The following is a 25588-nucleotide window of genomic DNA, read 5'->3' on the forward strand; positions in this document are numbered from 1 at the left end:
CCATTATTTCCATGTACAACTGGTATGTACATTTACCAATCCTGAATGCTCTGGTGTTCTGTTTGGCAGGCACAGGGCATGCTTACAAACACAAACTTTTCTAGGTCTTACTTTCGGGGGAGGCCTTATATTTAGCAATTCAGCAAAACTTCTACTAGGTCTTATTTTTTGGGGATGTCTTATTTTCGGGGAAACAGGGTATAAGGAGCCCCAGTGGTGAAGTGTGTTAAAGTGCTGAGCTGCTGAACTTGCAGACCGAAAGGTCCCAGGTTCAAATCCCAGGAGCGGAATGAGCGCCCGCTGTTAGCCCCAGCTCCTGCCAGCCTAGCAGTTTGAAAACATGCCAATGTGAGTAGATCAAAAGGTACTGCTCCGACAGGAAGGTAACGGCGCTCCATGCAGTCATGCTGGCCACATGATCTTGGAGGTGTCTACGGACAACGCCGGCTCTTCGGCTTAGAAATGGAGATGAGCACCAACCCCCAGAGTCGGTCACGACTGGACTTAACGCCAGGGGAAAACCTTTACCTTTATAGTTTGGAGAGGCACTAGAATGCTTTTGCAGAGAAGGCCAAAGACCTTGTAGAAATTCCCCTGATTCCATAGCATTGAATCATGGCAGTTTAAATGGTATCAAACTGCATTTGTTCTACTTAGTATGAAATATTCCGAAGCCCTTTGCAATGAGGTTACACCAGGCATGGGCAAACTTCGGCCCTCCGAGTGTTTTGGACTTCAACTCCCACCATTCCTAACAGCCTACCGGCTGTTAGGAATGATGGGAGTTGAAGTCCAAAACACTCGGAGGGCCGAAGTTTGCCCATGCCTGTGTTACACTATGCTTCTATTGATGCTGAATTTTTTTTTCTAGCTTACCTAAGATACTTTTGTGTGTGTGTGGTATCCTGTTGATAATAGCCCTTTGCTTATTTAGCACTATCTCTGTATTTTGAGAGGGGTCTAGACCGCGGAGACAAAAAGTCAGCCCAAAGGCGATGCTAGAAACCCAGGCAGATGCATCATTTCAGACTTTGTTCAGAGCCTCTGTTTACTTCCTCGAGTGTCTCTCTAATTGGGTTGTTTCAAGGAGAGACGGAGGGGGGGGGGGATTCATAAAGGCTGCAACAGAGAGCTTGGAGGAAGAGGGAAAAATCAATACTAATGCAGTAATCCAAGTTGCCAATTACTTTAGATGGTCTGAAAGCAGCCTGGTCCTCCGTCCCTTTGATAATTAGGAGAACGCCTGACCAAATGGGCTCAGTGTTATTTGCCTTGTAATCTACCACTAAATGCTGCTTCTGCTGTGTATTTGTGTGTGTGTGCATGCGTGGGTGTATTGGCCTCTCCATACTACATTTTAAGTCCTTTGAAAGTTGTTGTTGGATGCCTTCAAGGAGATTCTGACTTAAGGCAACCCCATCACAAGGCTTTTACTAATACAGTATAAAAAATATATTTTATATATTACACGTAATATATAAAACATGGCCATACTGGTCAGAAAACACACAACAACCCCCAAGGGGAAACCTTTACCTTTACTTTACAGTGTAAAACTAGAGCAGTTTAATTTTACTTTAACTGATGGCTCGTTGCTATGTGACCATGGATGTTGTAGCCTGGTGAGGCACCACCACTCTGGCAGAGAAGACTAAAGACCAGGTAAAACTACAAGAGTCATGGTTCCATAGCATTGAGCCGTGGCAGCTAAAGTGATGTTAAATTGCATCAATTCTATAGTGTAGATGCATCCTTAAGTTCCTTTGAGGAGATAGGGAAGGTTACAAATAAAGTATTATTATTTTTATTATTATTATTAATAATTATTTTATTATGACACAGCAAACAAGATAGATATGCTGGATTTCATATCACAAAATCACAAGTCGAACACTTCCCAAGTGTCTAGGACTGTGTGATGTATTTTCGGATGATGCGCGCAGATCCCAGCAGGGTGGCCTTTTGCAGTTGGCAGATCGTAATTTTGTCAATGTCTATTGTTTCCAAATGCCGGCTGAGATCTTTTGGCACGGCACCCAATGTGCCCATCACCACCGGGACCACCTGCACTGGTTTGTTGTTGTTGTTATTATTATTATTATTATTATTATTATTATTATTATTATTATTATTATCATTATCCTTGATGGATTGGATGTGATTCTCGCCTCCAGGTGCTCATAAGAAGGTCTGGGCAGAAAGTGTGCATGTATAATTCCGAGCATGCAGTTTCTCTACATACAGTTGGGAGAGTATCCGCCTTTTCAAAGCACTCCTGACAGATGACCATACAGCCTTTGCTTAAAAACATTTGGAGGAGACTCCACTAGACTCTGAGGCACTATATTCCACAATCCTTCTTTCATGCTCCCGTAGTCTACTCAGATACATCAAAATACAATGGAGACAACATAATTTGTGTCTGATCGTGGTTTTTGGGTGGGGAAAGACAAGCTCCCCTGTCTCTGGGTGACTTGGAACAGAAATAAAGAATGTAAACCTTGTGACACCATAGGAAAGGATGGCATGAATTACAGCTCATTATATCGGATGCTCTTGTCTTCAAAATCTTATTATTTATTTATTACAATATTTATATCCCGCCCTTCTCACCCAACAGGGGACACAAGGCGGCTTACAATAAAACGCATATATAAAAATTATACAGTGCAATATAAATCAGTTAAAAAATTATTATTAACTTACATCAGTATTCATAAAACACATTATAAAATACAGGTAGGCGTGTAAATCTTGTGTTAATCATAATCCTGTTAGCCTTTAAGAAGGTTCGGGAGCATGGACAGTGTTGATTTGTGCTTGCATTGGAGGCATCTATTCAACTGTGCATGTGCATTACAAGGCTTCTTTGCCTTCCTTGACAAAGTTGATAATGTAGTTGCTTTTATATATATACATATATATATATATATATATAATCTCAACTTGCAGCAGTTGATACCTAGATTTGTAAAGTACGACTCCTTACGCATGATGATGATGATGATGATGATGATGATGATGATGATGATGATGATGATGATGATGATGATGATGACTGATACCCCGTTTCTATCTCTTGATTGAAACTCAAAGCTTCTTGATTGAAGTTAACTGCAGAATCAAACTGGAGGACCTAGAAAAACATACAAAGGCATCAATCATGTTTAAACCAATGGATGCAGAAAGGAATTTCCACCTAAATGATGAGAAGAACTTGCTAATGGCATGAATTATTTGATAGTGAGGCAGATTGCCTTTAGGGTTCTTTATTCTTTAATTTCTTTATTTTTTAAATAATTTATTTTATTTTCTTTAATTTAAATTCTTTAGGGATTTCTAAACAGAGGCAGGATTGCTGCTTGAGTTCCTGCATCAGCAAGACTACATGACCTTTGGGATGCCCTTCAACTCTATAGCAGGCATGGGCAAACTTCGGCCCTCCAGATGTTTTGGACTTCAACTTCCATAATTCCTAACAGCTGCTGTTAGGAATTATGAGAGTTGAAGTCCAAAACATCTGGAGGGGCGAGTTTGCCTCTTCCATGCTATATACTATATACTTCCATGCTAAAGTATAAGCCGACCCGAATATAAGCCCCATGCTATATACCCTATATACTCGAGTATAAGCCGACCCGAATATAAGCTGAGGCACCTAATTTTGCCACAAAAAAACAGGGAAAACATTGACTCCAATATAAGCTGAGGGTGGTAAATTTCAGCAATAAAAATAGATACCAATAAAATTACGTTAATTGAGGCATCAGTAGGTTAAATGTTTTTGAATATTTACATAAAGCTCAAATTTAAGATAAGACTGTCCATCATTATTCTCATCTTCTTCAATGTAAATGTGCGTATGTATCCTTTTAATAATAATAGAGTAAAATAATACATGTAATAATAATAATAATAATAATAATAATAAATACAGGAAAATAATACAAGTAATAATAAATAGAGTAAAATAATAAATGCAATAATAATAATAATAAATACAGGAAAATAATACAAGTAATAATAAATAGAGTAAAATAATAAATGCAATAATAATAAGATCAGAGTGAAATAATAAATGCATTAATAATAATAATAAAAATAGAGCAAAATAAATGTAATAGTAGCAACAATAATAGAGAAAAATAATAAATGTAATAATACCAATAATAATAGAGAAAAAGAATAAATGTACCATATATTCTCGAGTATAAGCTGACCCAAATATAAGCCAACCAGGACCCTCACCCGAGTATAAGCCGAGGGGGGCTTTTTTAGTCTAAAAAAAAGGGCTGAAAAACTAGGCTTATACTCAAGTATATACAGTAGTTACAATTCATTGATTAACATTAAGACTAGCATTTGGGGTCTAATTCACTAAATTTAAATATATTAGCATATTACCCAAGAGCCCATACCGTGTTCTGCTGAAATACTTAAGAAAGTCTGGAGCTATTTACATCTTATTCATAAAAAATGATGATTCATTGTTAGAAGGAGAGGCTATTTTTAAAAACATGTTCTCACTCCTAGCAATAACACATCACATGGTTTATTAGAATTCTGTAGGTGAACTATTCTTTATCGGTAGGCTGCATTCAGTTTCTTGGCTCTCAGCCTTCGCAGGCTTTGAAGTAAAATGAAAGACTTTTATACCAAGAAAATAGAAAGAAGCATTTTCCCAGATTGCAATTTCATTTGAAACAGTTGTGTAGCTCTAATGAAGATTAGTGGTTTCCAGGTGAATAGACTGCATCTAGACTGTAAAGTTAATGCAGTTTGACACTACTTTAACAGCCATAGTTTAATGCTATGGAATCATGGGAGCTGTAGTTTTACAGTTTTTGGCCTTCTCTGCCAAAAAGTGTTGGTGTCTTACCAAACTACAAATCCCATGATTTCATAGCATTGAGTGATGGCAGTTAATGATGGTGTCAAACAAACTGCCTAAATTCTGCTGCCTAGATGCGTCTGCTGTTTACACTTCAGTGGAACTAAAGTTTGTACTTTTTTGTGTTGTCGAAGGCTTTCATGGCCAGAATCACTGGGTTGCTGTGAGTTTTCCGGGTTGTCTGGCCATGTTCCAGAAGCATTCTCTCCTGACGTTTCACCCACATCTATGGCCGGCATCTTCAGAGGTTGTGAGTTGGCCAGCTAACACCTCCCAACAAAGGATTCCCCTATGTAGGAAACAGCCAGGCTTTGAAGCTGCCAGGCTATTCAATGCTAATCAAGCTGGCCAATTGCAGCATTCACACCTGCCTCAGGCAGACAAGGGTTCTTTCTCCCTCCTTGAACAGCGTTCCACAAATATATAAACCTCACTTACCTAGTTTCCAACAGACTTCACAACCTCTGAGGATGCCTGCCATAGATGTGGGTGAAACGTCAGGAGAGAATGCTTCTGGAACATGGCCATACAACCTGGAAAACTCACAGCAACCCATTGTATTTCTTGTATATAAGCTATTTTCTGAGAAGAGGTGTGACGAGAGGGGAGAAAGAAGTCATTTTTGCAATCTTAATCTCGTCTTCAAGTTGGGCATCCATCCATCCCTTCACGCTGTCATTCCATTTGTCATTCCCAGCATGGTTCTGAATCATATACATTATGATGCTTTGAAAAAAACCCTCCGTATGGGACCATTCCAAACTGTTAGAGTTGTTACACTGAGAAACCAGATTGCTTTACTAAAACTCAGCATTGTTATTCATCTCAGCCTTATGTTGCATGACTAGATAAACACCCACCCACACACACACATACAGAAAAAGAAAAACCAAGAGAGAGATGACTTTAAGGCTGCGAAACCCAGTTGGCCCCAAATTTCATGTCTTTTTTCGTCCCGGTTTGTGTTCTGTTTCACACATCCTTTAAAGTGACGGTTCCACCACTTAATCTCATTTTAACACGTCTCTCCGTTGAAGTCTGCGAGCTGCTTATCAGACCATAAGCCTAATCTATAGTTTCTAATTAATTTTTTCTCTCTTCGTCCGCCTTCCGCAATGTGTGCCGATAGAGCCATTCCCAAGGTCATGCCCCACAGCTCAAAAGGAGGAATAAGGGTGCTCTTCCTTCCTCCAGTTCTCATTATTTTCTCCTCTACTTGCACATCTACTGTGGAATTGCATTTATTTTCTCCCAGCCACTGTCTCCTTTGCGGCAACTTCAAGCCAAGCACTTTGGGTTAAAATCCCACTGTTAGATAGATTGGGAATTGTTAACTTTCATGGCTGGAATCACTGAATTGCTGTGAGTTTTTTGGGCTGTATAATACCATGTTCTAGCAATATTCTTTCCTAACGTTTCACCTGCATCGTGTCATGGTTTGCAAAGATACTATATGTGTGTTAACTGGAAAATCAAATGCATGAAGCCGATTGGCTGAGTTTGCAAAGACCTGGGAATCAGTTTGCAACTGTTGCTGTCCTGCTGCTGGAGAACCAGTTTGAACAGGTTTCTCTTTGTGTGTGTGATACTGAGTACTGGCTGGAAAGAAGATGGCTCTGTACTTAGAGAGGCCTGGCTATTTCTGAGGCCTTGTTTGCCCCTGATCTTAAATGAAGTGGATTAATGGACTAAGAAAAGACTGCTTATGACTGCTGATTTCTGTAAGCAATCAGAGGGACTATTGTACATACCATTGCTCTGTTGATCTCTTGGACTTAGTAAAAATTCCTGTGTTATTTGTTCTGCAAAGCTGAGTGGTGCATCATTCTGCAGGGTGACTCTGGGTTCATGAGCACATATAAGAGCTTCTACCTATCATCTGATGATATCCCATTTCATAAGATGTACAAAAGGGATATCATCAATCCACCTAAAATGCAGATGTGTGCTTTTCACCTTAACAACAGACATCATCCACAATCCCCAACACATTTATGGCTGCCATGTTTAGAGGGTCTGTTGGCAGTGATGCAAGTGGAGTGTATATATACCTGTGGAATGTCCAGGGTGGGAGAAACACAGCAATGCCCAGACATGAATGAAAGAATATGAAAGGCACTGCAGACTAATTCAATAATAATAAGCTTTATTTGTATCCTGCCATCTTCTCTGTCACCAAAGGGACTTGTGGCAGCTCACAGAAAGCATTCAGAAGTGCAATAAAAGGTAAAGGTAAAGGTTTCCCCTGACATTAAGTCTAGTTGTGTCCGACTCTGGGGGTTGGTGCTCATCTCCATTTCTAAGCTGAGGAGCCAGCGTTTCCATAAACACCTCCTAGGTCATGTGGCCAGCATGACTGCATGGAGCGTCGTTACCTTCCCGCAGAAGCGGTACCTATTGATCTACTCATATTTGCATGTTTCCGAACTGTTAGGTTGCTATGGAATCCTGGGAATTGCAGTTTTATCAGGTTTTAAGCCTTCTCTGCCAAAGGGTGCTGGTGCCTCATTGTGCCGTCGCGCCTGGGGCTATAACTCTTAGCGAAAGAGGCATGGACATGACATCTTTCCCCAGGGGATTGTTTCTTGCCCTCCTTTAGGGAAGCTGGAACTCCCAAGAATCAAAACACTGTAGATAACTCAAAACTTGTTTTATTGTTTACAAAAGGTTATCCATTTAAGGCAATAAGCTGGAAGTTTCAAAGGGGTAAAGGAAAATATACATTACAGTCTCTGGTTTTCTTGAGTCCAAGGAGCTTTGCAGCTGAGAAGCTTTTCCAGGTCCTTCTTTCTCAATGGCTGTGAATGCCGGAGCAATCCTCAGCTTCAATCCAAATGGCCTATGTTTGAAGACACAGAGTCTTCCTCTGATGCCAAAGAACTGATTTGAAGGTGCTTGAGACTCCTCAACGTTGTCCAGGTTGGTCTGAACATGAAGCAATAAGTCTCAAGGGTAAGAACCTCAGAATTGGTGCTGAGAGGTAACTTAATCAAGGGCTTTTAGAGCCAAGTCCTTCTCTCATGTCCATCTGATAGAAAGCTTGATGGTGGAATGAAAAAGGAAACACTGACCCACTCCAGGAAAGGGTGGAGTCAAACAATTGAGCTGAGGGAGCAATATAACTGGTGCAAACAACATTGATTGACAGCTATAAATAACCAATCAATCCAACTACATTTACAGAGTAAAGGCAAAATCAGGCATGATACAATTCAAATCTTGCAACTTACAGTTCGACATATAGATGGCGCCACTCGTGCCGTCACACTCATCAAACTACAAATCCCAGGATTCCATGGCATTGAGCCCCAATATCCATCTTATTAAACTGCTCCGTGATTTGTCTATGAGCAAACCATTGTATTGTAAAAACCTCTGTCTTCAACTTCCCTCTCATCTTTCATCTGTATTGATCACTAGGGAGTAATAACTGCTGATCTTCAAAAGTCAACCATTTCCAAATGAGTTTCTCTTCTCAACACAGCTGTATAAAATCGACATTATTTGCTTTGAACTGGATTATCTGGCAGTGTAGATTCATATAGGGGAGCCCCCAATGGCGCAGCAGGTTAAACCGCAGAGCTGCTGATCTTGCTGACTGAAAGGTTGGCGGTTCGAATCCGGGGAGCGGAGTGAGCTCCCGTTGTTAGCCACAGTTTCTGCCAACCTAGCAGTTCAAAAACATGCAAGTGTGAGTTGTTCAATAGGTACCACTCTGGCAGGAAGGTAACAGCGCTCCATGCAGTCATGCCGGCCACATGACCTTGGAGGTGTCTATGGACAACGCCGGCTCTTTGGCTTAGAAATGGAGATGAGCACCAACCCCAGAGTTGGACATGACTAGACTTAATGTCAGGGGAAAACCTTTAGCTTATGATGATGATGATGATGATGATGATGATGATGATGATCAACATCGACAACAACTAGTAGCAGCAACCTGAGATTCAGTGCCCCCCCCCCCCCCCACTTTTCCAAGATGATGATGTAAGTAAACAAGTGGAGACTTAATGCTCCGCTGGTCTGCAGATTAAATCTTTTGCATTTTATATCCTTCTTTCCCTCCTTCTCTTCCTCCTTCCCTCCTTTATATCCTTTCTTCCATCCTTTTCGCACCTCGGCATTTCATTGTCAGTAATATATCTTCAGTGTATTTTGGGATGGAGGAACCAACAGGCAACGCAAACAGGCTCAGCTTTGCAGACCTTGGCTGTTCGTTCCCTTTCTTGCTTCCATGGAAACATTGCTGGAAATTAACGGGGAGTTCAGATGGGTGTCAAGCACATCTGCTTGCGAGATGTCCCCCGTTGTAAGGAATTTGTCTTTGTCGCATACCACAAGGGGAAGGAAACGTTCTTAGATGCTGAGATCTCTTGCCAAGTGTGACCCTGTTTACATCAATACAGGAGATGCAAATACCTTTCTGAGAGCAAAACCTCCTCTTCTTCTCAGTTGCATCTATGCTGCAGATTGAATGCAGCTTCACATCACTGTGACTGCCATGCTATGGAATCAAAGGGTTGTATTCCAACTACAACTCCCATGAGCCATGGCATCTTAAATCCAGTTTCTGCCTCCTGCTGAATTCTGGGGCTGAGCTGTTTAAGCCCCCTCAAAGTGGATTTACAGTGGACCAACGGTCTGCTATGATAAGATCCTCAAAGTGGTGTCAAACTGCATTAATTCTACAATCCAGATGCACTCTGGGTGGCAAACCAATGTTGACCTGGAAGCAGGATGCACTTCGGAATAGTTCAGACATGATCACATTCAGATCAGATGAGAGCTTGGAAAAGTTACAGCCACCCTGTTTTCCCAAAAATAAGACAAACACCTACAATAAACCAGTGATGGCCAACATATGACACGCGTGTCAGCACTGACACGCCTAGCCATTTTTGCTGACACGCTGCTGCCTCCAAATTGATTGGATGACTATGTCTTTTGTGGCCAAATTTGGTGTGATTTGGTCCAGTGGTTTTGTTGTTTATCCATGGGAATTATGAACATTACATTTATACACACACACACACACACACACACACACACACACACACTAGCTGTGCCCGGCCACGCGTTGCTGTTGTTGTGTAATTTTTATTTGACGTTATTTGTATTTTTTAATTAATTTTATTGTAAGTTATCTTTTTATTTATTATATTTTATTATTTTCTTGTATAATTTTTAGTTATTTTTTGTTATTATGGTATTTTATAATGGTATTTTTAAATTTTTTTTAGTGTTTTTTATTATTTTTTATTTGGTTCCTAGGAGACCAAGTTGGAGGAGCTTAGCCTTCTAACTGGCAGCAATTGGATAAAAACAATTATTCCTCTCTCTCAAATTAGGACTTTATTTTTCTTTTCTTTTTGTTGTATCAACCTAGAGCCATGGATGATGAGTTGTGTCGTCAAATTTCGAGGTTGGGGGGCCTGTAGTTTTGTTGTTTTGTGGGTCGCCGTGATGCCATCACTCTCTCTCTCTCGCTCTCTCTCTCTCTCTCTATATATATATATATATAAATCATGCTATTATTATTCTATTATTATTGTAGTATATTATGATATTATTACTATAATATTATTCATTATTCATGACTACATTGAAACTAGAATAGAGAAAAATCAGCGTGGAAACTGCAAGAGGTACCATAGATCGTTGTACATGGAAATAAGGGTAGTAAATAGTTTTTGATTTATTAAATACAGTTCTATATTACTATTATAAATTTTTTTTATTTAAACTATACATATTGCAAAATTATGTGTTTTTTTTCCTCAAAGTGACACACCACCCAAGTCATGCTAGGTTTTTTGGTGAATTTTGACACACCAAGCGCAAAAGCTTCTCCATCATTGCAATAAACACTGAGGATGCCTGCCATAGATGTGGGCGAAACGTCAGGAGAGAATACTTCTGGAACATGGCTATACAGCCCGGGAAACATACAACAACCCACATACAATAAAGCTGCTGTGGATAGGAAAAAAGTTTCCGCAAGCAGTCTGCTACTGAGCCCAGAGACCTTATCCCATAAACAACAACAACAAAACTTTATTTGTATTCCGCTCGATCTCCCGGGAAGGGACTCAGGGTGGTTTGCATCATAAAGAAAACATTCAATATCAACACAAAAACATACAAACAATGTAATAAAAACAAGGCATAGTTACTATTAACTGAATATGCTCATTAAAATTAAAACCAATTCAAGCCATTCCATTGGTTGAATTCATCTACCAGTGGTAAGAAAACCAAGGCCAGGGCTAATGCAACCAGCTAACATAGAGCCGGGAATTAAATAAGGTGCAACCTGATAGGGCCTGTGCTACTCGATCTCAAGGCCTGTTGAGCAGCTGTAGAAAACAAGACTAGTGCAATGAAATATCGTAGGGCCAGGAAAAAAAGTGCAAGGTAGGGCCCTGTTTGTAGGCCAGAGTATGGTCTGGGATTAATAATTTTCAAAGACCTGTTAGAACTGTTGTGGTAATCTCTGAGTGGTTAGACTCAATTTAACCCTCTCTGGGGGAGATTCCACCAAAATCAGCAGAGTAGCAAAAGCAAAGCTTTCAAATGCAACTGTTACTTACACGGGGAGAGCAAGAGAAGCCTTTGTCTAGTTAGGATTGCAATGGACTGGACTGCAGAGTCTCAATAAAAGTTCAAAAAGTATTTATTCAGGTAAAAAGAACTCCATTGTAGATAGAAAGGCTTGGGAGCTGTCTAGTCTACTCTAGACTGGTTTCTAAGGAAAAATAAGAAAGGAAAAATAACAAACATCTAAATAGTTACATCTTGCCAGGAGAGATGGCAGGATGCTTCTTGTTAGCTTGAATAACAAAGGGAGAAGAGAGAACCAAAAATGGTTCCAACCTCATGGTCCAGTTTATTGGGGAGTTAGTGTCCCTGGAGAGTCACCTTTCTGCTAACTTCAAAGTAAGGGATGTGACGTACACAGGATAGAGTGAAACACAGTAATGCCTGTCTAGGCATGCTTTGGAAACAGGGAAAGGATTCCCTCAATCTAACTCTATCATCTATCTAACTACATCTAGACTTGAGTAGTCCAGGATGATTCCCAACAAGAACCACCTGGTTTTCAAGTCCCTGCGGAAGGAGAGTAGTGATGGGACTTGTCTTATCTCCTTGTTGTACTATACTTAATAAAAATATAGACATCAACTGAAAATAAGCCATAGTGTGTCTTCTTGAGGAAAAATAAATATAAGACAGTGTCTTATTTTTGGGGAAACACAGTACCTCCTGGTCAGAGTGATTCATTGCTCTCCCGCCTACGCCACAGCCCGGGCGTCATGAATGATTGATGAGTCAGGTCTCACCTCTTCTGGTCATTCGTTAGACCACTTTAGTAATTACAGTAGAGTCTCACTTATCCAAGCTAAACTGGCCAGCAGAAGCTTGGATAAGCGAATATCTTGGATAATAAGGAGGTATTAAGGAAAAGCCTATTAAACATTAAATTAGGTTATGATTTTACAAATTAAGCACCAAAACATCATGTTTTACAACAAATTTGACAGAAAAAGCAGTTCAATACGCAGTAATGTTATGTTGTAATTACTGTATTTACGAATTTAGCTCCAAAATATCACGATATATTGAAAACATTGACTACAAAAATGGCTTGGATAATCCAGAAACTTGGATAAGCGAGGCTTGATTAAGTGAGACTCTACTGTACTAAAGTGGCACTAACAAACACGACAGCATAGTCAATCTTATCTGCTGATCCCAGCGGCACTAAAAACATTATTGATGAGAATATCTACAAAGATAAACAGCCAAAGCTGCTTGGACACATCTTGCTTCCGCAAGAACAAAACATGGAGTCTCTCTGTGTCTGTTATCAGTAAACTTCCAGCACATCCCACATTCCACAGTCCATGGCATATCTTCCTGCTATGTAGCTCAAACAGAAGTCTTGATGCTTTGCCCTTCTAGCCATAAATCAGGGCTCTCTGCAATTAACCACTTGACTGCTGGAATGCTTACCTGAGTGAATACACACACTTACACAGCAACAATGAATAGAACTGTAGATTTTTCATTCAACCCTCGTATTTATCTGTAGTCAGGAGGTAGAATGGCCATGTTCAAAACAGGGGTGGTAGAGGTCTCCAGTGGTTTTGAGATTTGGATACCTCCTTAAACTCATTGAAAGGCAATGCACACCTTGCCATGGAAATTTATGCCTTTGCAGGGCTTGTGTCTGAGGATTTTTTAAAAAATACACATGGAATCGTGCATGCCTTTTTTTGGAAAAAAAGAACTTAAAATGCAGACAATGGAAACATGCAACAGTTGTCTTCAGGGAGTGGAGAAAAATAGAGAACAGGTGGAAATAAACACGTTGCATTATGAAAAATGCATACAGAAGAGGCTTGTAAATTTCCATGTCGGAGGGAAAAACAGTCTCGCAACTTGACACAAACAAAAACATGGTTAGAATTTGGAGTAAATACAGTGTATTTGGGTCACAGCTTTTCAGATGCCTAAATCTACCACTTCTGAAAACTTAATTCTTTTGTATAGGATTTTAACTGCATTTTGTTTTATGTTATGTTTAGCCACCTTAGATCTCATTCTGGAAGAAAAAACACAGTAAAAATTAAGCATAGAAGTGAAAATTTAATAGTGCCACGTAGGTTTTATGCCTTTGTCTTATCAATCCTAACACTCAAAAAAGCATGGAAAAGTAGCCGCTGATGCACTGAATAATGTCACAAATTCTTTTAAAAACATTGTTATGATGATGTGGGGGCTAAATAGTAAATACCCTAAACTTAGGCTTCCAGTCCTGTCTTATCTTCAAAGCTAAGCAGGGTCAGCCTCGGTCAGTACTTGGATGGGAGGCCACCAATGAATACCATGGCCTAAAGACATGGGTCTTTCCTTCCATCTGCAATCTTATTCCTCTGTCTTCTTCATTTTAATGTTTAAATGATAGATTTAAGAGAATCTTTAATTAGAAATGCCTACAGGTATTCAAAGATTCTGGGTTATTTGAAACTATGGTTTTTAAATTTTCATTTTATTAGTATTGGTGTTTTAATTTTTGTTCTATATTTCTTAATTGATGTATTAAGCTGTGAGAAGAGGCAGGTCACAAATAAACAACAACAACAATTGTTATTATACACAGACAATGACAGTGTATGTGTACCCATGTGTGTATGTGTATGCATGTATATATGTAAGTGTGTGTATATGTGTGTGTCACATGAAGTATATACATATATGTGTGTATGTCCCTATTCTCTGTTTTGCTTTGTAAAGAGATTTTTCTTAGTTTATTTTTTTAAGTAGCCTTTGGATGATAATAAAAGAAAGCATTTCTGCCACTGAACAGCCCACAATAAGCCCTGAATGGCTTTTTAAAAATGCATTAGGCCTGCTGTTTCCACTAGATTGGGCTTTCAGAGCTTGATGAGTCTATATTGGGTATTAGATAAAGTGGCTTTTGCAAAATTTTACAAGACAAGTAGATGGATCCCTTATTTAAAGTGCTGAAAAACCAAGTACCAGCATGGATTATCCCATCCATCAAGCAATGATCATTAGCTGCATTTTAGCAACTAACTATCAATTGCTGGGTGAATTATTCTGAAAAAGCCACTCCTCAGAGAAAATGTCTGTACAAGATCTATAGTCAGGAATATAAATTCAAAAAATAAGGTAGTGGACAATGTTTGAGATAGCAAGCTCAAATCCTTTTTAAGTTACGTACTTAACAGGAGACCTTGAGCATATTTGCCATTGCCCTGCCTTTGTTCATCCTCAGCAAATAACCTCTCCAACATGATGTTACAGTTTGAAAAGCACTTTGTGTGTGTTAATTATTCATCCTTGCTCACATGCCACCCATTGGAAATAATTTACAAGGTCAGGGTTAAAGCCATTTGGTTAGTTCCGACATATATGTGTAATATAATGGATGTGCCTTCCAGCCTGACTTATGACAATCCCATGCATTTCATTAGGTTTCCTTAGGCAAGAAAAACTCAAGGATGGTTTGCCATTGCCTATGTTATTGAAATCCCGGGACCCCAAAATGGACCTCAACACCCACGACCCCAAGAATACCAAGACAAAGAGCCTGTGGGTAACCTTTTCCCCAGAAACCCAGTTTCAGGCGACCCTCAGCCCAAATCCACCAAGTTGCATATAGCATGTGCAAATCTCATCATTTCCTCCAGACAGGAGACATAATCCAATTCACAATAGCTCTGTGTACTTAACAATGGATCCTGTTAGGGATTGCTCTTCTTCAGAAGAGGAAGGGGAGCAGGAAAGTGTTCATGAATCTGAGGGTGAGTTGGAATCTGAGGAGATTTTGAAAGTACCCACTTTTCAGGAGAGGCAAAAGGAAACAGAGCAGAAATGTCATTCAGCTAGAATAGCTGCCAGAAACACAGCTTAATAATTAGGAACTGCCCTAGCAGCTGTGAGGGGACTCGGGGCTATAAAGCAGAAGCAGGTGCAGCCAACTCTTGCTAGTAACAAACTGACTCTAATGCCTCCGTTCTCCTTGTGCCTGCTTTGAGTCTGCATCTGGGAAACAGCTCCTAAGGATTTATTGCTGTTTCTTTGTCTGAAGCAAGATTGCTATTTGATTCGGGAATTTATCAGAGACTAAGAAATGTGTTTGCTATAAGACTTCCTTGCTTCCTTTTGCATTATTCCACTAAGTGTGCTGTAATTTATGTTTTGCTGAAGTAAAGCAGTTTTCATTTACTTACCACAGTGTTTGAAGGCTGTTCTTGAAAGACAAAACAGGTCAGATCCAGACCAAAAATTAACAGAAGTTACCCAACACCCAGTCAAATTCTTTTCCTGGGAATCCATTCAGACCATGCCAACACCCTTGCCACCCATTGTTTAGCCAGTCAAGACCCATTATCTTTCTCCAGGCAGACAGGAGCAGAGCTACTACCATCCTTTAACTCAAACCTTGACCACATTCCTTTTCTCCATGCACCCATAAGAGACGGACCCAGAAACAGCCACAAAATTTAAAACTGAGCAACGAGAATTTATTAAAGTTCCCACCAGGCCTGGGAGCCAATCAGCGGCAGCGGCAGATGGCACGTCTTGTCTAACCAGCGTGCAGATTCTAGCTGGTTCCAGGCTGAACCAATCAGTGCTTGTAGTAGCAAAGGTCCTTTGCTTTGAACTACTGTCACATTCCTATAAATGCTTCTTTATTTTTAATTGCGGTATATCAATTTCAAGAGTGCAGACTCTGCTGCCATCAACTTTGGCCAAAGTAAATAAAGCCTCTGTTCCTTCTGCCTTCAACTGTCTGTGTCTCATTTGATCTTTGGAGTTTGGCATACCGGACATCGAAACTCACAGTTCTTGCTGAAGCTGAAATCATTCAACAACATCCTCTGAATTGTTCTCTACAACACTCTGTAAGCTAATAAGAATGAATAAGACCTGACCCTGCTTCACTCCTGAGATCAGCTAGAATATGTACCTTTGAGGTATTTAGTGCTTAGAAACTCAAGTTGGTCCAAAGGGCAGCAACAAGGTTATTAGCTGAGGCTGGATGACACCATGGACCATAATGCTCTGTACCATCTTCTTGAAAACCAAATATCCTGATAAATTTTTGAACATCCTGTGATTCCTCTATGATGATATGATGTCTTGGACAGCATTGGCTCCCAAAATGATCCATTTAAACTGGATAAGATGTCAAACAGGGATATGAAAATGGAACCCTATTTTCCATCTTCATAGCTATGATCCTATAGCTTGTTGACGGGAAGCTTCTCACTGGTGTGGAAATCACCTATCAAACAGATGGCAAGGTCTTTAACCTCAGCAGGCTGAAAGTCAAAAGTAAGATCTCAACAACTTCTATTATAGAACTCCAATATGCTGATGATAATGTAGTCTGTGCTCATTCAGAGGAAGACCTACAAGCCACTTTAAACACCTCTGCAGAAACATATGAAAAGTTTGACCTATTACTGAACATCAAGAAGACCAAATTGCTCTATCAACAGGCACCAACCAATGTTTTTGTAATGCCAGCAACAAAGCTGAATGGTGTAACGCTAGAAACAGAGGATTGCGACATTCATAGGGATACCAAGATGCTTGTTTATAAAGTTATTGTCCTTCCAACTCTGTTGTATGTCTGCAAAACACGGACTGTCTACAAGCATCACCTTCCACAGTTGCACTTTTAACTTTTATGCATGTGTTTATTTGCAGATTTGATTGAAAGTTTCTGTCTAGGAATCTCTAGAGGTACTCCAGTGTGACTCTATCTTGCATTGTCAGACACAGAGAAAATCTCTGAGATACAAATTACAAATGAAACAGTAACAGTATTCTGGAGGACTCATGAATTTGCTGATAATGTATAGTTTGTGTAGCACAATTCTTGTTGGAAAATTTCTGCATTCTCTTTCTCTCTCTTTCTCTTTTTAACTCCCTCTCGCTGTTACATCAATAGGAATGTAGCTAAGGTAGGGATTCTTAAACCTTTTCATTCATGGCCCCTTTTGTCCCAATAAATGTTTATGTGATCCCGAGTACATTGGTATCTAAAATAAGTATAGAATCAAACATTTATTGATAACAAATCAGCATTTGCACAACTTGCTAACAAGCTGATTTTGCTTTTTATGAAATATATGTAAATCATCTTCTGTAGAGTCTGGTGTAAACACTGGACAACAGATCCATGTAAATGTCTAGAACAGCAATTTTAGTTTGAATAAGTTTGAATATTGCCAGATTTTCCAGGACCCCAGCATTGAGCTAGGATGAGGTTTACAATGAAAGTACCCTGGAGAACTTGAATTCCCAACAATTTTTAAAGACGGGCAACTTCTGGTAAACTTTGGAATGACTTCTCTGGCTGTAGAAATGTCAACAGTATCTCATAGGTTACCAGAAATTGAAATAAATACATACATACATGCATACATAGATACATACATACATAAAATAACTAAAAGGAAAACAGTAAAGGAAAAGGGAATGGGAAAAGAAAGAACATTGGGGTGATTGATTTCTTTTGGATTTAAAAGAAGTCATGTTTTATTAAAAAATCTGTTAAAGAATGTACTCTACAAACTGAAAGATAGAGACTTTAAGCACAATTTGTGTCTTTATTTTTTGGCAGAAAAAGGTGGGTCTCGCAAATTTATAGCAGTCGAGGCTCTCAAACATCAGTTCTAGTTTCTGATACAGCACGTATGCCTCTTAGTAGTCTCCATCTACTCACCCACAGAGAGCCATATTTAATAATCTAGAGCTGATATGGTCTATCAAATACAATTTTCGAAATCTGCACCCCCAATAACCCCAGCAACAGGCCTAAAAATCAAGACACCAAGGAGCTCCCACTTCTAGGCGCCACATGGAATGGCTCCACTCGGGGAGGGAGGAGGAAGAGAAGCAGCAGTCAGGAGGCTTGTTGTCGTGCCTTCCGTGGATAGTCACTCTCTCCCCTCCCAACATCCCCATTGCCTCGGCACTATAGAGGGTTTTGTGAGACCAGTCATTCTTGTTGCAATGGTGATTCTGTGGACCATGGAGGTACATGAACCACAGGTTGGGAACCATTGCATTGAAGAGACATGCATGTGCCTTAGCACTCAGCCACAGCTTCTTCAACAAAGCATAGCTTCTCCATATCTCTTTCAGTCTGTACTCATTTTCTTATTTCTCTTCATAGGTCCATTTGTTTTTATCATTTCTAAAAGACTTATGTCAGGGGAGGCAGAGTTGCAAGGATGGGGAGCCACCTTGAAACCCATAACCTGTTGGAGAACACAATGCTACTGCTGCAGTTTTTGTCAAAACACAACAGCAGCAATAACAACACTCTCTGGTGAAGGAGGATGTCTAAGGGCACCTTTTCCAGGACTAGTATTGCCACGGCTGACTTTTTGTGGTTGTGGTTCCGTCATTAGCAATAGCAATGCTACTAATTTGGGACTATGACATCATATTTCCCTTCCTATGTGAACTGGACAATGAAAGAAGCTGATAAAAAGGAATTCAGATAGTTTGAAAGAGCTCTACAAATACTATGTGCTGTTAAAAAAGCAGACAAATGGGTCCTAGAGCCAACCAAGCTGGAGTTTTTCCCAGAAGCCAAGCTGACTAAACCGAGACTGACATATTTGGCCATATCATGAGTAGAGATGACTCACTAGAAAAGACAATAATGCTCAGGAAGTTACAAGGCAACCTGAAAAGAGGAAGACCCCATTCCAAATGGATGGAATCCATCAAAAAAAAAAAGGTAGACTTATCATTCATGGCTTAGGAATTTTTTTTTTAATTATTGAGGGTTTTTGTCCATTTTTGACAGTTCAAGTGTCCCATGAAGACAGCAGGTTGTCCTTTGAACTCCCTAAAGTTCTCCTCCTTTTCAAAAGTGTCCTTTGAGGAGCGAAAGGACAGTGGCTACTACTCATCCATCTGTAGCTTTGCTCACAGCATGACTAGAGGTGAAATAATGTTTGTTTGTTTTTTTTGACTGAATAAAGGGTCATGGTGAGTAGTTGAGAGTAGCAGAGGGCTTAGAGAATCCAAACCACCACAACTTTTGTGGTAGTTAGGGAAGATTTTGTGGCATATTTTGTGCATAAAAATGATCTTCTGGCAGGTTTTTTGTGGGGGTGATGCAATGCATTCAACTTACTAGTCATCCTTTATTCCAGTGGTTCCCAACCTGTGGTTTGTGGACCACTAGTAGACCCCAAGAACTAAAATATGGTCCACAGCTTCACCGTTACTACACCATTGTAACGAAGATGTCACAAGGGGAGAGGCTAACTGTCCATGAAAGGGGAGACAACAAGTCTCCTGACTGCTGCTTCTCTTCCTCCTTCCCCCTTAACCTAGAAGCGGGGCCACATGGTCTTTGTTTTTAGGCTTGTTCCTGGGGTTATTTGGGGCGCTGATTCAGAAATTTGCACTGGATAGACCACATCCGCTCTAGCTTATTAAATGTAGTTTTCTGTGGGTGAGCAGATGGCGACTATTGGATGGCATATGTTCTGTTTCAGAAACTAGAGCTGATATGGTCTCTCCAATGCAATTTTCTGAGTGAGCACCCCAAATAACCAAACCGAATCTAAAGTTAACCAAAATCTGATTCGTAACCCCTTTGGTACTAATGTTGAAGAATGGTCCCTGGTCAAGTGGTTCCTGGTCAAGTGGTCCCTTGTCAAAGTGGTCACTGGTCAAGTGGTCCCTGGTCAAAGTGGTTCCTGGTCAAGTGGTCCTTGGTCAAAGTGGTTCCTGGTCAAAGTGGTCCCTGGTCAAAGTGGTTCTTGGTCAAAATGGTCCCTGTTCAAAGTGGTTCCTGGTAAAGTGGTCCCTGGTCAAAGTGGTCCTTGGTCAAAGTGGTCCCTGGTCAAAGTGGTTCCTGGTCAAGTGGTCTCTTGTCAAAGTGGTCCCTGGTCAAAGGGGTCCCTGGTCCAAATGGTTCCTGGTCAAGTGGTCCCTTGTCAAAGTGGTCCCTGGTCAAAGTGGTTCCTGGTCAAGTGGTCCCTGGTCAAAGTGGTCCCTGGTCAAAGGGGTCCCTGGTCAAAGTGGTTCCTGGTCAAGTGGCCCCTGGTCAAAAGGGTCCCTGGTCCAAATGGTTCCTGGTCAAGTGGTCCCTTATCAAAGTGGTCCCTGGTCAAAGTGGTCCCTGGTCAAGTGGTCCCTGGTCAAAGGGGTCCCTGGTCCAAATGGTTTCTGGTCAAGTGGTCCCTGGTCAAGTGGTCCCTGGTCAAAGTGGTCCCTGGTCAAGTGGTCACTGGTCAAAAATGGTTGGGAACCATTGCTTTACTTGCTGTTTTTTATCAGCATTGCTAGGAGTGCAGACTTAGCAACAGGCATCGAGGTAGTCAGCTGCTCACAGTCTTCACCACTATGATGTATCCCATTCCTATTTATATTGCAGTCATGATTTCTAAATTTGCATTCTGTACATGTGCATCAACATATGCGCACTTCATACAGATTTGTGGCCTTTTTGGTCTGCCTTTTTAAAAATAATACTTAACTGGCAGCCCTATTTCTGAAGCACCTAGCGGGTCTCTAAAATAACAACGATGTGCGATGTCTATTATTGTTCTATCGGAGGCTATGTTGGGAATCGGTGTTGTTGTTGTTTTCCACCATAGAACTATAGCAGAGCAGTCTATTTTCCTGTGTTTTACAACCATTTCTGGATTATAGTGGAGGTTTGATATGCCAGGGGATAAATCCAACAGGCAAAGACAGGCTAAGAAGACGCTCTGGCAGGGGCAGATAAGCGTAGTTCCAGATCTCACACTAAACCTTGATCTCTATTTGCTACCATGCTGTTCCAGCCCTGCTGTTAGCAGATACGACTGGGGAGCAGGATTAGGGGAGACAGATGGGCACGGCGGCCAAGGCACTATTGGGAAACAGCCTTGTGCCTATAATAAACCCTAGGCAACAAATATTCTTGTTTTTCTTAAAATTAGGCAGAAATTTCTGGAACAGGGATTGTAAACACGGAGGAAGCCGCACCCTTCTCCCCCTCCCCTCTCGCCATATCTTTCTTTATCTCTCCCATCCTTTCTACGCCCAGATTGTTTTTGTTCCTTGGCTGTCAGGTTGCCTTAACCATTTCCCCGGCTTGACAGCACTCACTCTGCCCATCTCGCTTTTCAAATATTCCCGTTGTTATAATTTGTGTGGCCACTGCTGCATCTCTCTCTCTCTCAATCTCTCATAGATATATATATATATATATATATATATACATACCCTCCCTCCTTTTAACAAAAGGGACTGGTCCCCAGGGCAAGCGCAGCATCCTTTTTGCTGATTTGCTGCAGTGTAGACCGCAGCGGTTACACTACGCCCTCCCCCTCTTCCCTTTTTCCTCTGCTTAACAGCATCCCTCCATCTGTAGCCAGTGCAAAGGCAAAAGGAGGGTGAGACAGAGAGAGAAAGAAAAGGAAGAGCAGCATCAGCCACAACCAGAGAGACTATTGACTCATTCAGCCCTTCAATGCTTGGGAATGCTTGAGTGCTGAAGGAAAAGACACAGCCGAAAGAAGACAATTCATTCCTTCCTCTCTTCCCATCGCAAGATGCAAGCCAGTGCTGACTCTACAAAGATGGAATGCCTCTGGAGCAATTGGAAAGGCCAGGGTAGATATATATCATATATATTTTCGTCTAGTTTTGCATGCCTTGAAAAGATTGCATAGGAGAGAGCATCTCTTTTATCTTTCTCTGTCCCCGTTCCCCTTTATCTCTATCGTTGCATTGTTGGACACATTTTTCGTTGCGATCGATATCAATACAGACGTATTTATAGATATTAGCCAGACAGATAGATGGGTGGGTGGGGAGGTAGGCGGATGGATCCCGGCGGCGTCCCTTGTGTCCTGTTTGTTTTCCACGCCCAAACCGTGCTGTTCTTGAAAATGTGACATCGCTTTCCCCTCCCGGTGACAAATGGCCACCTTTGCCCACTTGCCTGTTGCCCCTCTTGAAGGACCACCACCTGTATATCATTCTTGTTTCGCATCTGAACAGCTCGGAATTGGGGAAAGGGAGTTGAATGGATTGAAAGCTGTCTCTGGCAGGCTGACTGTGGCTCTGGTTTTATGTTTTGGAAATAGCTTTGGCACATTTCCTTCGGGAAAGCAAGTGCAGGAGGAGGAGATGGAGAAGATGGTTTGCTTTGGTCAAACCATCTTCTCCATCTCCTCCTTATCCTTGTTGTCATCACTGTCTAACATTGCCTTTGCCCAATCGCCAGTTATTTTAGACTTTCCAAATATATCCTGGACTATTTTAGGCATTTGATCATCTGTTGAGCAAGTGGACGCAAAGAATAGATGCATTTCTTTTGTGATAAGGGATGTATTTTGAGCGTTGTCCCATTGGGTGTGGCTGGCTACCTTCTCCTTGTCTTACGTTGGTTTTTTCAGCCATTTTTATTCAGACTTCATCACTTCTCCATACCTTCCTTTGTTTTGGTTCCAAATGTGGTGTGAGGACAACATCAACATAGTGCCCAGTCATTTAGGAGGCATTTCATGGGCATCTTTGCTTTTCACCTCAATTCATTTTAAGATGCTATTTCGTTTTTCACTGTCAACATAGAAGTGGCATTCTTAAGCCCCTCCTAGCCTACAATGAGGTTTACATTGAAGCTGTGTATGATTGAAAGGGCCTGTGTGTGTATGTGTACATGTATGTGTAAATGTGAGTGTATTATAATATAATCCCATAACATCCCTCACAGAGATACCCCACCCTGTTGACTGTCATGCAACTTCCTTTGTTAAACTGGGTTGCAGAAATGATACCATGCATCCCTTTACGATGTTAAGAAATTTCCATCATGTTGAAAAGCATCTTCCTTAATTGAAAATGACTCAAGATCCCGGAAGGATTTTTCAATCATTTCAAATACAGCCTCTTGTTATTTATAAGCTGGTCTATATGATCATCTGATGTTAAGAATAGGATTTGGAGCCTAAGATCATCTGATACTGAGAATAAAATTTGGAGGCTGGAAAAGATAGGTGGTTTTCTGTGAATGCTCATACGCCATATATATGCAAATATTTAGGACGGAATTACTAACTCATATAGATAACTACGAGTCAGAGGTTCCATCATAACTATTGTCACCACACTTTGTTTTTAGCTTTCCTTTCTCTAATGAAAGGATGCACTAATTTAAACTGTCAAATTAACCATCCATCATAACATGGTCCTATGCCTGTGTTTTCAGACGTAATCACTGTTGGGTTTCTAGGAATCCAAGGCAAATTTGCCTTCTGAATTTCAAAATAGCTTGCTACAATCTGTTGCTCCAAATGAGTTATGTAGTGCCACATCAAGGCACACCACAACAACAATCTCCACTCTAACAACTACCATGTCAGACTACACAGAGAAGCCATTGAAATCCACAAGCATGTAGACAATTTCAACAGAAAGGAGGAAACCGTGAAAATGAACAAAATCTGATTACCAGTATTAAAACATTCTAGAATCAGGATCGTAAATAAAGAGCAACAGTCAGAAAACAGGGGAAATCCAGGCAGGAAATAACTAGGGCCAGGTAACACCTACCAACAAAGGACTCCCCCAGGCAGGAAGCAGCCAGGCTTTGAAACTGCCAGGCTATTCAGTGCTAAGCAAGGTGATTAATTGCAACATTCACACTTGCCTCCAACACAGAAGCATTCTTTCTCCCATCCTGGACCTTTCACAAATATATAAACCTCACTTGCCTAGTTTCCAACAGACCTCAAAAACACTGAGGATGCTTGCCATAGATGTGGGTGAAACGTCAGGAAAGAATGCTTCTGGAACATGGTCATACAGACTGGAAAACTCACAGCAACCCAGTGATTCTGGCCATGAAAGCCTTCGACAACACATTGAACAATTTCCATGTTTGTTCCCATAATATCTTTTCTAAAATCAATAGCCAATATGGATGAAAATGGAATGGGCATTCAGTGAAATGTAATACAAATGTACAGAATATTTAATATTTACTGGTATACTCTGAGAAAGGTGATAAAATAATTGGGGGTGGGCGGGGTGTTTTTTATAAAGGTAACCATGCAGTTTCTCACTATAACATCTTAAAGTCATATTATTCTTAGGGAAAAGTATAATATGCTTATAAGATCATTAAGAATACATTAAAAAAAACCAAACCTAATTTACTCAGAAACAAAGTAGCAGATTTTTCCAGCATCTTTGTCCACTCATTACGATCATTTCTACATTGCCATATAAAATCCAGATTATTTGCATTAAACTGCATTATATGGCAGTGTAGACTCAGGGCCCTTCCACACAGCCATATAACCCAGAATATCAAGGCAGAATAACCCACAATATCTGCTTTGAACTGGAATATCTGAGCCCACACTGCCATATAACCCAGTTCAAAGCAGATAATGTGGGATTTTATTCAGCTGTGTAGAAGGGGCCTCAGATAACCCAGTTCCAAGCACATAATGTGTCTTATCTGCTTTGATAATCTGGATTATATGGCAGTATAGAAGCAGTCTTGGTTTCTGCTTCATTTTTGGATAGTTTTGATTCCCTGGAGCAAATTTTGTTAACGAGCAAAGATAACAGATTATTAATAATACAGCGGGGATTAGATGCATAGATAGGGAAATAGATCAAAGAGGAATTATTATTATTATTATTATTATTATTATTATTATTATTATTATTACTATTATTATTTTATTATGACACAGCAAACAAGATGCATAGATAGGGAAATAGATCAAAGGGGAATTATTATTATGATGATTATGATTATTATTACTATTATTATTTTATTATGACACAGCAAACAAGATAGATATGCTGGATTTCATATCACAAAATCACAAGTCGAACACTTCCCAAGTGTCTAGGACTGTGTGATGTATTTTCGGATGATACGTGCAGATCCCAGTAGGGTGGCCTTTTGCGGTTGGCAGATCGTGATTTTGTCAATGTCTATTGTTTCCAAATGCCGGCTGAGATCATTTGGCACGGCACCCAGTGTGCCCATCACCACCGGGACCACTTGCACTGGTTTCTGCCAGAGTCTTTGAAGTTTAATCTTGAGGTCCTGATAACGGCTGAGTTTTTCCTGTTGTTTTTCGTCAATGCGACTGTCACCTGGGATGGCGACAT

General features: G+C 40.5%; 1 protein-coding gene across 3 annotated transcripts in view; it reads left to right on the forward strand.

Moving 5' to 3' along the window:
• The window catches only part of rtn1 (reticulon 1), a 205694-nt gene that overhangs the window by 128542 nt on the left and 51564 nt on the right, over nucleotides 1–25588 (forward strand). Inside the window, exon 1 of one of the 3 annotated variants that reach the window (XM_008116726.3) lies at nucleotides 21678–22063. The exons of the other annotated variants lie outside the window; for them this stretch is intronic. Within the exon in view, the coding sequence (XP_008114933.1) occupies nucleotides 22003–22063 (61 nt within the window). The 5' untranslated portion in view covers nucleotides 21678–22002. Of the gene's footprint in view, nucleotides 1–21677; nucleotides 22064–25588 lie in introns of those variants that run through there. 3 annotated transcript variants of the gene reach the window in all.

The sequence above is a fragment of the Anolis carolinensis genome, chromosome 1, assembly GCF_035594765.1.
Source record: "Anolis carolinensis isolate JA03-04 chromosome 1, rAnoCar3.1.pri, whole genome shotgun sequence".
Classification (NCBI taxonomy): domain Eukaryota; kingdom Metazoa; phylum Chordata; class Lepidosauria; order Squamata; family Dactyloidae; genus Anolis; species Anolis carolinensis.